The 13,984-nt window shown below is 36.9% G+C and overlaps 3 protein-coding genes across 3 annotated transcripts; 1 reads left to right on the top strand and 2 right to left on the bottom strand.

The window, feature by feature from the left end:
• Positions 1-228: 228 nt before the first annotated feature.
• Positions 229-1,902, top strand: LOC106414311 (AT-hook motif nuclear-localized protein 27). The gene has a single exon (XM_013854989.3). It carries the CDS (start codon positions 836-838, stop codon positions 1,769-1,771), a length of 936 nt encoding a protein of 311 aa, XP_013710443.2. The 5' UTR covers positions 229-835; the 3' UTR covers positions 1,772-1,902.
• A 2,713-nt stretch (positions 1,903-4,615) lies between these two features.
• On the bottom strand, positions 4,616-8,467 carry LOC106415778 (AT-rich interactive domain-containing protein 6). Its single transcript, XM_013856552.3, has 14 exons — positions 8,299-8,467; positions 7,877-8,189; positions 7,582-7,715; positions 7,445-7,484; positions 7,017-7,069; positions 6,883-6,928; positions 6,609-6,701; positions 6,231-6,332; positions 6,075-6,123; positions 5,933-5,996; positions 5,671-5,737; positions 5,470-5,520; positions 5,237-5,329; positions 4,616-5,133 (listed from the first exon to the last, which is right to left on the bottom strand). Exons 2-14 carry the CDS (start codon positions 8,147-8,149, stop codon positions 5,038-5,040), a joined length of 1,161 nt encoding a protein of 386 aa, XP_013712006.2. The 5' UTR covers positions 8,150-8,189; positions 8,299-8,467; the 3' UTR covers positions 4,616-5,037.
• Positions 8,468-8,560: 93 nt separating this feature from the next.
• On the bottom strand, positions 8,561-12,582 carry LOC106416093 (pyrophosphate--fructose 6-phosphate 1-phosphotransferase subunit alpha 1). The gene is made up of 18 exons (XM_013856926.3): positions 12,332-12,582; positions 11,764-12,049; positions 11,598-11,672; positions 11,397-11,510; positions 11,235-11,302; positions 11,065-11,148; positions 10,896-10,949; positions 10,626-10,706; positions 10,446-10,539; positions 10,292-10,365; positions 10,117-10,227; positions 9,989-10,033; positions 9,832-9,888; positions 9,638-9,742; positions 9,444-9,560; positions 9,252-9,361; positions 8,998-9,163; positions 8,561-8,918 (listed from the first exon to the last, which is right to left on the bottom strand). The coding sequence occupies exons 1-18, from the start codon at positions 12,419-12,421 to the stop codon at positions 8,790-8,792; spliced, it is 1,860 nt and encodes a 619-aa protein (XP_013712380.2). The 5' UTR covers positions 12,422-12,582; the 3' UTR covers positions 8,561-8,789.
• Between the last annotated feature and the right edge of the window lie 1,402 nt (positions 12,583-13,984).

The raw sequence follows: 13,984 nt of genomic DNA, 5'->3' as shown, positions 1-13,984 counted from the left end.
CATCTTTGTACCCAACTTCCACTTGACATTTTGAGTTGAAAATTAAAAAATGATGCGTTTTCTATATTTCGTCTATAGTTTCTGATAACCCAAATCGTCCTTTATTTTTTTCTCATGTTAATCTTATCTCAGGCTTTCAAATTATAAAACTTCTTCAGAATACATCCTTTCCGACTGGAGCCAAAGACTGAAGCCCTAGTTTTCTTTGGGATCTCATGTAAGGTTAACTATTTACATATATTTTTGTCGGCTTGTGTGCGTAATATATTGTATGTTTTCTATAACATATACTCATTATATTATACTAATAACGTTAATATACATATTATTAAATATAATAAAGGGACTGTTTCTCCGCTAAATTCTCGGTGTATGTCTTTGCTTTTACTTTCCTCGTTCAATGAGAGGACCAAAGATTTATTTGCAGAGTCGCACATGAATCTCAATCTTCTCTCTCCTTCTTCAAGAGCACATCAGAATTACGACGTGCTCTCTTAGACAAGAGCTGCTTCTTCCTCTTGCCCTAACAAAGCTACATAACTAGGGTTTCCTCTAACATAAGTTACCCTTTTCTCTTTTCTTGGTCTTTCATTTTAGTTCTGTTCTTGGTCTGTTTTAGTTTTGTCGGCTTGTGTAACTAATCACCCCCTTCTTTAGCTAGTGGCTCCTCAAAATCCTGAGTTTTGACTTCTCTATCTAAGTTCTTTTTATCTCTTCACGCTCTTGCTCACCTCTCAGAGAAGGATCAAGATTAAAGAACCAAGAATCTAGAGAAAATTTATTTGAGCTGGCGAATAAACAGTGGTGGGATAGGGAACTAGTAGATGCGGCGGCGATGGAAGGCGGTGGAGCTTCTAGATATTTTCATAACCTCTTCAGACCGGAGATTCACCACCAACAACAGCTTCAACCGCAAGGCGGAATCAATCTTTTTGACCAGCACCACCATCAGCAACAACAACACCAGCAGCAACAAGAACAGCCGTCGGATGATTCAAGAGAATCTGATCACTCAAACAAGGATCACCATCACCAAACGGGTCGACCCGATTCAGATCCAGCTACATCAAGCTCAGCACCTGGGAAACGTCCACGTGGACGTCCTCCGGGATCTAAGAACAAACCAAAGGCACCGATCATCGTAACGCGCGATAGCCCGAACACGCTTAGATCTCACGTCCTTGAAGTATCTCCTGGAGCTGACATAGTTGAGAGTCTTTCCACTTACGCCAGGCGGAGAGGGAGAGGGGTATCCGTTTTAGGGGGAAACGGCACCGTTTCTAACGTCACTCTCCGTCAGCCAGTCACTCCCGGTAACGGTGGTGGTGTTGGGGCTGGAGCCGGTGGAGTTGTGACTTTACACGGAAGGTTTGAGATTCTTTCGCTAACGGGAACCGTTTTGCCACCACCTGCACCGCCTGGTGCTGGTGGTTTGTCAATATTTTTATCCGGAGGCCAAGGTCAGGTGATTGGAGGTAGCGTTGTCGCTCCGCTTGTTGCATCAGCTCCGGTTATACTAATGGCTGCTTCGTTCTCAAATGCGGTTTTCGAGAGATTGCCAATTGAGGAGGAGGAAGAAGAAGAAGGCGGTGGTGGCGGCGGCGGAGGAGGAGGACCACCGCAGATGCAGCATGCCCCATCAGCTTCTCCACCATCGGGAGTGACCGGTCAGGGACAGTTAGGAGGTAATGTGGGTGGCTATGGTTTTCCCGGTGATCCTCATTTGCTAGGATGGGGAGCTGGTACACCTTCAAGACCACCTTTTAATTGAATTTACATATTTTATCAACGGATAATTTTATGTGTGTTTAAATCATTTGTGGAGTCCTCTTTTATTTGGGATCTTTGGTATTTATTTTGTAGTTAATATGCATATTTGAGCGTTCGTGTTTTTTCTTTCCTCTTTCATCTTGATAGATCGATCCTAGACGTTAGAGGAATGCATATTTGTCTTTCATATTGTTACTTAGAAATACTCTCCATATACGTCTTTCTTTTATTCATTGCTAGGGTTTCGTGATGTACGGTATAATTAACTATTATCATACTTAGCTCGATTTGATAGATATATCATATATAGTTTTTAATTAACGGTTTTGAATTCTTATAAGAAATTTTGAGGCTTTACGACATATTCTTGATGAATATATATATATGGACATCTCAGAAGTTGCTCTATATGAATATTTTATACAATACGTTTTCAGTCATTGTCTAATATAACACTCTTTGATGTTTATATCAACGTATATAGGCCAAAAGTATTACCCATACCTATCTGTCGTATAATGCACATTCATTCCAAGTTTTTCTCAAAACTTCAATGTACTACATCTATAAGGATAAACACTAACTTACATATATAGAGAGAGATTGATCAAAACGTTTATTGCTCAATTATACAGTCCTCGTTTTTTTTTTTAACGCTGATTTATTATGATCTTACAATTATGATATAGGAAATATTACATAGACGATTCGACAACCGATAATATAGTCTTCGTTTATGCAGCCTTTTTGAACTTTAATTATTTATGCAGCCTTCTAAACTGTGGTTTTAAATTAAAAAAAACAATCGGATACTTGGAGTGGCCATGTTATAATGATGTCCATTAATCCAACACTCAGATTAATTGAATGCATAAAATATATGCATTATAACGCTCCAATTAGAGCTATCCTTTCTATGAGAGTTGTAAATTCAACATCATTAAGAATTTAAGACAGGTTGGCAATAAGTAGCTTGGGACATATTGTAGGCCACATATATGCGGTCAAACACCCTAATATTGGCATGTATGGAGAATTTAGCTATGTGTCTCAACCAACAATTCAAAGTGTATTCTGGTTTTGTATAAGTTTAGAGTACCTCACATGGGGGTTTAACCAGAAAAGTTCTCATAATACATATATATGTATATATAAATATTATTATTTAATTATATGTATTTTAATTTTACGGAAAATCCAATTCAAAATATTTGAAAAAAGAAATTTTGACGTCAAATTAAGATACACATAATTAAATACTAATAGTTATATATATATATATATATATATATATGTGTATTTTGAGAATCTCAGTGGTAACTCTCGGAATGCTCTTAGATGCTAATACTTTAGTTTTATCTTTTATCCTTTGAAAATGAGATTTTTCTTGTTAAGCATCCCTTGGCGGTACGAAAAGGGAGGTCGTGATGATATCATCTACTTCCTTACCGATCTATATATCAATTAAAAACAGAAAATGATTATGGTGACAAGAGCATGATGAAGAGTGTTGCTTTCGAATTTAAGCCAATGCCTAAGGTAATGGTTAAAGCAACTGCTACAGCAAAGCATAGAAACATGAAGTACATGGTGTTTCACGTCAGTTACATATGAATTTGTGAACTTGACATGGGAATATCAACTAAGAACATGAACCATTTGTAGTGTCAGTTAAGAGTCTCTGCTGCAAGATAACAAAAGGAGTTTTGATTACCAAGATATGTGAAAAAGAGGAATGTTCCAATTCCCTAGGCAAATTTATTGACTAGGAACAAAAGAGGAGAAGCTCATTTAGATGATACCAATATACTAACACAAATACTGTCAGATAACCAATATAAACTCCTAAAGAGAAATTTGTTTTATTTATACATGTATCTATAATGATTGATTATTAACATAACAAACATGCACATGACCAAAGTCAATGTTTTACGAAGCATATCACAACGAATGCAAACACTAGCTTAAATTTAAGATTGCGAGTCTTTGATCAAAGGTATTGTGAATCTAAAACCTGAAATTTCTTCTTGGCTACGTCTCATGGAAATTGGAGCTCTTATAAATACGAGGGGTGATAATATATATACATTCAGCAAGAAATGTTTTGCCAAAATAAATAAAATAAAATATCAATACCTACTTTTGTTATTTCATGTGGTTTTTTTGGAACTTTGGAACATGTTACGGAAAAACCGTTTGTAGCTATGTTTGCATACATTAGCAAATTCCCATGTGGTCGTGTCATTTGCCTTACATGCAATACATGCAATTGAGCTACACCAAGTTGAGAATAAGCAACTGGGTTTCATCTTTCCAGATACCATTTTGTATGTGTCTGCATGATAAAGACATACACACAACATACATCTATATATGTGATTACTTAGTTTTTTTTTTAATAACCATTATCTTCTAATCTAGTTAAGAAATTAATGATGTTGTCGTATCCGTAAACTGAACATTGTTTAGACCAAATTGACGTTTCCTGGTCCTTCAAAAATTGAAAGACATTAATTCTAATTCATCAAATAATACCCTGCAATATTTTTCTGATATCTAAAAAAATAGCCTGGACTTGACGAGTTTGAACCTTAAATGAACTTCATGATAGAAATATTGAAATATATCATGAACTTTATATTCTTTTCATCATGTCCCCCAAGGAATAGTCATGAACCTTTTAGATTCATGAAACATGACAAATAAGTTTTCTGTTACTATTGTTTTCCCTTAAAACTTTACTTTCACTTTTTGAAAACAAATCATATCCATACTTGACGAATACCGAAAAAGGCATGATAAAGTCGAAAATCATTACAAAACCTATACATAGTAGATGGGATAGGTAAAAATGTAAATCTATTCATATCTATAAAAAAACATAAATAAGAAAAGCTTAACATTCCAGAGTTTGAACAAACACATCATTTTTGACCAAAAAAAAAAGAAGAAAAGCTTAACATTCCAGAGTTTGAACAAACACATATCATTTTTTTTTGGGTGTAAACAAACACATATCATTGTTGGTTGCATCCTATAAAGGCTTTAAACTATAAGATCTGGAGCAGCTTCTCCAACTAGTCTCAACTTCTACATAAAAACCTTGCAGCAAGATACAATGTCTGATTGTCTGCTCGTCACTTCGGTCTTCAGACTAGAACTACAGTTAGAAAAACGCTTCAGCAGCCTTAGCAGTTTTGTTCTAGTACGATTGCGTTCCTTTAAGAAACTAAAAACAGACAACGACTTCACTCTTGAGATCAGTCACTGCTCAAAAGGAACTCGTATGAACAACCGACCGTGCATGCTCATGACCGCAGATGTGTGAAGCGGATCGATTCTTGCTGATAAGCCAACAATCTGATTTTATCATAATCACAATGACAGGACGGTTCTCAGTAAGATAACAACAAGTCTATGTATTGGTTAATGGCAATATTTGAGATATATAAGGAAGTTTTACCTTTTTGAATGGTGTAATGCCCCAAGGATTGTCAAGCTGCTCAGGCTCTCCTGTTATAATCAGTCGTCCAGCCGGATCTGACTGAATTCGAATCTGAGAACAAAAAAAAAAAACAAATGATGTTCAGGACTATGAACTCTGTTATGATCTGCTGTGGTAGCTAAGAGATCTCTCTATGTGCTTGCTATCATACGAAAGTGAAAGAGTTAATAGGGGTTCAAGGGAGTGATCACCTCTTTGCGAAGAAGTCCAGGTACCAAAGCATATATCTCAAAGGACTCCTTCTGTGAGTTAAAAAAAACAAAACAAAACAGATTTGGTAAGATTCAGATTGAAAACAATTAATCCAGTTTGCAATATTCTTTTTGGCGTTTCTCAAAGCGGCCTTTTGATCACTAGTTACAACGAGGAAAAAGATGGCAGAAGTTACTCACAGTTTCTTTGACACTTATCTTCACCCAGTCAGCAAGGGGTCCATCATCAACAACATCAGCAACCGACCTAAGAAGCCAAAATCATATTATTGTTAGTTAATATCTTCCATTGGTTAGGGACAAGATAGAAAAAGAAATTTATAGTAACATGTAAAGGTCAAGAAATGCTTTTGTTTTCATACTATTAGTGCTTAGAGGGATTAATAGAAAGAAGCAAAAACTAAAATAACTATCTGAGGGTTACAAATAAGCAGGACGTAACTGTTTTTCTGCTCCATGGGAAAGAACAAGGTCCATGCAAGTTTGTGTTTTGGATTTCTGGAAGCCTGAAAAAACCGTTGGAAACACAATGTTAAGCAACTCTTGTAGACAAGAATATCAATGCTTTGAGGGAATTGATTTACCAATGCTTTTGAGTTTCTTATGCTTTGGGGTTGAGCTTAAGCCCTTATCCTGAAACAAAAGGAGAACATCGTTATGGGTACAGAGGAAATTTCTGCAGGAGAAGTCACAATGTGCAGTAAAATTTGAAGTGAAATCTTAGCAATAGTCTAAGTAACCTCTCCAGATCCGACAAGGCGCTGTGTATGCCAGCCTTGCATAGCACGAGCTGCAGAATCTCTCCGAGCCCTTCCTGATCCTGAACCTTGATGACTAATAACCTACATCAAAACATGGTTATGCACATAGGTTTGTTAGCAGCTTTCCTATCAGACATAAAAGGCTATAACTTGTATTCAGCTAGATTGTAGATGGTGCCGGTGGGGCTTAACATGTTTAGCTGCTAATTCAAGAAATTCCTTTATGCATAAAATAAATGCTCAAAAGAAATTTTAAGCTGTCATTCTCTCAGTTTCAACATGTTCTCCGTACATGACCATTGAACCAGTTCCCACAATACATTAACAAAAGCTACCATTTTAGGGGAATTTGTTTACCTCTTTCTCGAGGCCTGAAGACAGATTGTGTGTTGAATTAGGAAAGTTAAGCTCACCATTTTTCCTTAAACTCTTTTCGTACTCCAAAAGTGCCTACAATTGAAGCAAATATTCAAAAATCACTATGTACCAATATCTATATGATAAAACAGAAAGAAAAAAACTATCAGTGCATCCAACGTGCTAACAGAAGTAGTCAGAACTTTCTGAAGTGGATAAGTAAAAAGGTAGAAAAGATAAATACATGGTACTTATGCACAACAACAAAACTCACCTTCTCATAGAAATTGCGGAATGTGTAGGAGATTGTTGTGCACGTCCTGGAAAAGATAGTTAAACCAAATGTATAACAAGTTACCATCATGAAAATTACACTAACGGCGAGTCTAAGGGCAATATCAGCCATACTTTGGAGGATTGAAGGACTCTCCAACTTGCCGCCATAGCTTAGATGTGGTGACCTAAATTACATGAAAAAAAAACAAAAGAATCATGAAAACCAATAAACATTCAATTTTCCAGTAGAAATTTCTGAGAACCATCGAATAAAAACCCCCAAATAACAGTAAAACCAATATACTTTCCGGACAACATATCAAACACTCATTGACATATATGCATATACTTAAATCACTTATCTCCTCTCTGAATTTTTTTTCACATGGCTATAGATACTCTTTATCATCAATAAGCTTACCGATTTAAAATATTACACGTTATACAGTTCATATGCTATCCATAACTCAAACAAATCCAATATAACTAACAATCATACGAGTCAAACTCAAATGATATGGTTTTGGTTATCATAAAGTGGAGATGTAGGAGTTTAATACCAAGTCATGGCCACCTAGTTTAACGACTGCTCGCCATAGCCTACATTGCATAGTAAAACATGCAAAAGTCAGACACTCATTTAAAATTGAATATGAGTTTGTTTAAGAAACAAAAGCAACATATTCTAAAAACTCACTTGAGAGTGTTTAAAGGCTGCCCATAAAACTTAAGAGGTTTGTATTCCAGGTAGTTCTCTTTATGAAATGTCGCCAACTCTCTTAGAAACGCCTGCTGTTCTTCTAACGTCCCTGCTTCATCAACTTCCCCTGCCTGTATAGAAAAGCGAACTCGTAAGAAGAATAATCGTTACTCCTAAGTTCCTTTCCCTTATATAACAAAACAATTGATATTCAATCCAGTGAAAAAGATCAGTCCTTTTTAAACCAAATGTAGTAGAAAGTAACATAGTCTATTATTATTATTATTATTACCTCAGAATCACTCAGCAACCAATTTTTGCGCTTTTTGCCATTCCCATCTCCAGCCTTGGGACTCGAAACCTGCACCTTAGCATCATCTGTCTTGTTCTCAGAGTGAAGAGAAACTCCAACATCCTCATGACCATGTTCATCTCCCTTATCCAGGGGGAGAATGGGCTGGGGGGTTTCACTAGTGTTTAGGTTCTTTTCTGGTTCTTCCTTAAGGACATCATCAGTAGCAACACAAGGCGGCACGTCTCCTAATTGCATCTCCGTATCCTCCATCAAAAAAAGCTTCCCTTTCTTTCTGGGTTTCGAGTAAACACTACTTAGAAGGAAACGCAATTGAGAATTAGAAGCTCACTCTATTGCTGTGATTCACATCCTCATAACTAACAGAGAAAACAAGCAAAAAGGAAAAAGAACTGGTTTACCTGTTTCTACAGCGACGGCGCCGGCGACGAAAACACGGGAAGGATAGAGAGAGGGGCTAACGGTGGCGCCGTAGGGGGTTCGCAGGCGGAGAAATAGGAAGGAGATACAGAGAGAGAGAGCTGAGAACAATCCTTTGTCAATGGCCGAAGAAGGTATTGGAAGCATGGATGGGTTTGAAACGACCGAGTTTAACATCTAATTTGCAAAGCTTAATGGGCCGAAATAGATAATATGGGCTCAATATGGAACGAACCCAAAAGATGTATAAATATGGTAGGTAGATTTAGAAAACAAATAAACTCTGTTGATAACATAAATTCAAAACTTTGTTTTTCTCGATTTCTAAACTCAACGACCACAACAAACGTTACATCGTTTCAGAATTTAAAAAAAAACAAGAACACGAAATGTGGGATATTGAAAAGAGTTTATGCAAAAAAAAAAACATTGAAGCTCATAAAGAGATGGTTTGCTCTCTTTCTTTTGCGTTCTAAGCAGTTTGTTGACCACCATTTGAAGATGAAGAAATGGTGGTGAGAACATCGGTCACTGAAGCCATCACGCTCAGTGCTGCTTTCAATACGTCTTGAGAACACCCTGGCTTCACTATCGTCCTCACCTGACCAGACCCACCAAAATGTCAAAAATAATTATTAATATACAATCATTTCGAAACGATAGTAAAAGAAAACACATACCTGGTCTAGATATTCTTGCAGCTTCTTGATACGCCCCATGTAATCTTGATCTTCAACGCAGAGACTCACTGCTTTAGCATCTGCGCCAGGACCATCGTACTGAAGCGGCCCTGGGTTCCTGTACAGATCTTCCATCAAGAATTTGTCTGCGTTCTGTCTCAACAGCCTGTCCAAAAAAAAACCATTTAGATGTAGCAACAATGTAAGCAAGTGCCTTCATATTCTTTTTGTAATAAAAACAAGAAAATGCTTACTCGTATGCTTTGCCTTTCAGATCCACCATTGCCGGATGAATTGCAGGTCTACCAATTGAGGTTGAAGTAGAACCAGCATTTTGGGACCAGTTCTTCACCGTCATCATTGCCTAAAAACGTTAAAGATCAGTAAAGAAAGAAAGTTGTATCAACGCCATCTTTACATAAAAAAATAAGAAGACGAGACTCAACTGTAATAGGTGCAGCACCACATTTCCACTTGTTCACAGGACTCTTGAGGTTGGTCACTGTTGCCATGTATCCATTCAGACCAGCTGCGAGGATGTGGTAACATATATGCCCAAGAACCTGACAGGTTTTTTTCTCCATTCAATAATGTGAATATTCATCCCAAAGATTATTATCAGAGTGGCAGTGACACTTACGTAGGCATAATCACAGTCGAATTTGGATGGGAGAGATCCACGAGCTTGGTAACCAAAGAAGTGACATATAGCATTGAACTTCTTTCCCTTGTATGTGCCTTCTTTCTATCAAGTTCCAAATATTTAATTATGTAAGCAAGAGAGCTTCTAGCTGCTGCAAACAAACTTGAATATTCAGATAAAGTGGAGCATACCAAGCGCTTGTTCATTTCAGTCTCCACGAGATACGCAAGAAGCTTCTCCGTCTCAATCTGAAGAAAGAAAGCAAAACAAACCACTTAAGACTCCCAACTTTTTTTTTTATATAAATATTAGCTCCAATCATCTTTTGTTTCATCTTCTTCATCTTACCTGGGATAGCTGAGCAGAATCATCAGACTCAGGATGGAGAAGTAGCTGCAACAACAACAAAAAAATGAACATCTTGTAAGCATCCATACTTATTTGCTTTTGGAGTAAAACAAAGAGAAGTCTCATGCCTGTTTCTTAATGAATGGAGGAAGGAATTCAAACAAAGCAGATGACCAAGGAGAGAGCTGAGTAGATATCTTATCAGCAGCTACACCCTCCCTAAGTAGCCCGTGAATTTCCTGCACATCACAAAAACTCAGCTTAGACATGAGATATAAATGTTTACAAGTATCAAACCATTACCTTTAACAGAGCATAGACTTCAGGAATGCTCTCTATGATCCCTTCGGGAATGAGGATGACTCCATGATTCTTGTCTGGTGCCAATCAATAGTATAGCAATCGAGTTAGTGAACTGTAAAATACATGACTGCATAATCTTTCATATTAATGAGACCTTGTCCTGCTCTTGCTTGAACTGCATCACAGATCTGCTTAGAAATGTCAAATATGGTGAGCTTAGATGCTGCAACCTCCTCTCCCAGTATCACCTGAAGATCGCATCACATGCAAATGAGAGTCTAGAAATACTGGCATGTATTAGCTACGTTAAGAAACCGGATTAAAAATAACCAACCATGTTTGGATGAGACTGGAGGGTACACTCAAGTGCAACATGAGAGTGCTTCCGACCCATGAGACGGATGAAATAATAGTACTGCCAATTAAAAAGGTGAAATTTGATATCAGAATCATAAATAGCACAGCTTTTCTTTGTTCACTTTGTAACAGATTCCAAATCCTTGATAGAAGTGTATATATTATCATCATTGTATGAAGTACATAAACTACAGTTTGACTAGAAATCTCTTACAAGTTGAAAGTTTTAGCAAGAAATAGCATGTACCTTCTCTGCAGACAGAGCATCCGTGCAGGCATTGCTAATGAGCTGAGAATTCACCTATATGAAACAAGAGATCATTAGCCAAGCATAACATGTTTTGATCATGTTAGCTGCAATAGCTACAAAAAAAAACTAAGAGAGAAGTAAGCAGAGGGTTAAAGTTTAGATTTACCTTGCAGATGGTGTCAAAACCAACGTTTGCCTCCACAAACTGATTCTTGAGATCTCCATTTGTAGTAACTGGAACACCAACTACCTGAAATTTTTATATGTTCCTTATAGTATCAATAGAGAGATTTTAAATTTAAAAAAAAAAAAAGGTGATCAAGAACAAGTTAGGACCTTTGTGGAGCATTTTGCTTCGGCGAAAAACTCAGCAAGATGAGCAGCATCTGTGTTTGATGTCACACCTTCAAGAACACCCCAATAGAAACTCTTCTTTTAGTAGAAACTCACACCATAACTTCGCTAGTGAATATAAATAAAAAACGTAGGTATATATACCTCCAATGATAACAAGGCCATCTAACTTCAAATCAGTGCAAGCTTTGAGTGCAGCGTTGACCTGCTCAGTGGTTCTGATCTGATCCTTGGTTCTTCCCAGCAAATCATAACCACCTTTTAAAACATACATTATTCACCGCCAATTTATCAGAATAATGTAATGAACAAAGACTCTACAATGCCTTGAACAAACAAACCTACCTTGGTTCTTGTAAGTCTGGAGTATATCATCTGTGATCTCCAGAGTCTTTTGCGCAAATAGACCTTCTGAACCACCTATAGATACAAAGTATAGATTTTTATGAACTATAATCACAAAACAGGATCTTCTCTCACGCCAATGAGCAATAGAGATGATGAAGCTTACCCAAGAAGCCAAGCAAGGTGCTTTTAGCGTTGTGAACCTTAAGAGCCTCGTAGAGACCCCAGATAACATTGTGTCCGCCCGGAGCTTGCCTTCCACAGAAGACGATTCCAACCCTGATTGATGGAAGCTGAGTAATGATGTGAGCATCAGAGACTTTGGCGGTTTCCCTGAGGAAGTGAGCCAGAGGCTGTCCTAAGGTATGTGGGAAGGCGCGAGCTATGATGTGGGAATCAGAAGCTTCGGACACAGTGGTTCCATCACCAAGCTCCACGCGGACAGTAGTTCCCTGAAGCAGAGAAGTAGAAGAAAAAAAACGAGCAAGTTCAAAATAGTAATCCAAATAGAACCAAAGCTATGAGATCTGACAAGTTGAATAAAACAGAACAGCAAGTCCAGGACAATACAGATTAGAGATCATTACAAGATGGAAACTTTTTAGATCTGAAAATGTTCCTCGAGTAAACAAACATTTGGATTCATTGCAGAAGTCCATGATAAATATATAAAACAAGAGAAGCCAAAGTTTTCAAAATAGATCCAATGAATGAAGAGGAAGAAGAAGAAGAACCTGGAGACAAGGAGGAAGCTCGGGTTGGTACTGAGAACGGAGTTGCTGGAGAGGAGAGAGTTCTCTGGGGATTCCGAAGTCTGAATCCATGGCGTTGAGTGTGTTTGGTGAAATGTGTGTGTTAGGAGAGAGAGAGAAGTGAAAAATAGAGAACGGCCCTGGTCTGGTCTTTATTTAAAAGAGTACAAAGGTCACGTGTAGGTCAAGAGATATACTAAACCAATAAGGAAACAATACGACGATATTCACAATGCTCTGAAAGATATGTTTGCATACATTACCTACCGCTTGGTTTTCGGTTCTCGGTTCGAATCGATACGGATTATTTCGGATTGAAATGTTGACATATTTAGAAACCAGACATTTCTAGATCGGATCAAGTTTGGGTTGAGTTTCTATTTTTTTTTCATAAAACCAGAAAACAACCGAATAAAAACAGTTCGGATTTAATTCAAGTCTAAAGCTGAAAAACCAAAAAGAAAAACTCAAAAACTTAAGTTAAACACAAAAAAACGAAAGAAATATTCGCATTCGGTTTTTTTGGATAGTTTTAATTTATAAATTATATTACATATAATTAAATAATTATTATATTTTATATATTCGGACAATCACTTGATTTCTATTGCGTTCTAATTCAATATTCCATTGTGGTTCTAATTCAATTTTGGTTTATTAGGTTTAAAAAACATGAACCGTTTAATTTTTATAAATTTCGGTCTGGTTTTGATTTTATATTGTTCGGCTTCGGTTCCGGTTCGATGTCTAGATAAGACCATCTCTAATGTATTTTGCTATTTTTACCTCAAAAATAGATGAACTTTATAATAGAGGTGATATACGTTCTAATGTATTCTTATAAAATAGCAATCTCTAAGTGTACAAGAAAAAGTATAAATTTTTGCGATATAAAAATAGAAATATATGTGGGTTAAAGCAATTTTATCTATAAATGATATTATAAAAGTGGAAATAACAATGGGTTATTTGTCCTACGGTATCTCGACTATTTACGAAAGAGCCACTGGATCTCCCCTCGAGATTGTTTCCCGCTATTAAGAATGTTGACCTTTTATGAATACAGCATCAACTCTGAGGACTCCACTCCACCCCACAGCCCCATATTACTAGGACAAATGGTTTTGATGGGTTGCAGACTTTAATGAATTGGGCTTTTAGACAAATGTAATGTAAATTATTGTGATGGGCCTATAACATGTTCCATATGCTCAACGCGATATATAGGCTGGGCTTGTACATGTTCCATAAAGTTCTGATTTAAATCAGATTCCTTTTTGTTGTTAGTTTGGGATTTTATATTTCTGCCATGTTCGTTTGTTTAACGCTACGTTAGCAACCACCGGCTTTGATACATTTCTGTTACTCTTATGCAAATTTAATTTTCAACGATGATGCATAACTCTTCGGTTACCATAGTATTAAAATTGAAATACATCGTTCCCCATAATGACGTCTAAGTACAAAGAGATTCTCAAAGCCGACATGGTTTGACTCATACCAGAGAATCTAACAAATTAAAACGACGCATGCGGCATGCCACACAAATTACAATCACGGACTTTCTAAATTATTACCCTCCACTTTTAAAATTTAATTTGCTTCTCAATTAGTATAAACAAACTCCTATTATTA

The sequence above is a fragment of the Brassica napus genome, chromosome A8 (genome assembly GCF_020379485.1).
Source record: "Brassica napus cultivar Da-Ae chromosome A8, Da-Ae, whole genome shotgun sequence".
NCBI classification, from domain to species: Eukaryota; Viridiplantae; Streptophyta; class Magnoliopsida; order Brassicales; family Brassicaceae; genus Brassica; species Brassica napus.
Note: the sequence above shows the minus strand (reverse complement) of the source record. Positions and strands in the feature narration are given on the sequence as shown.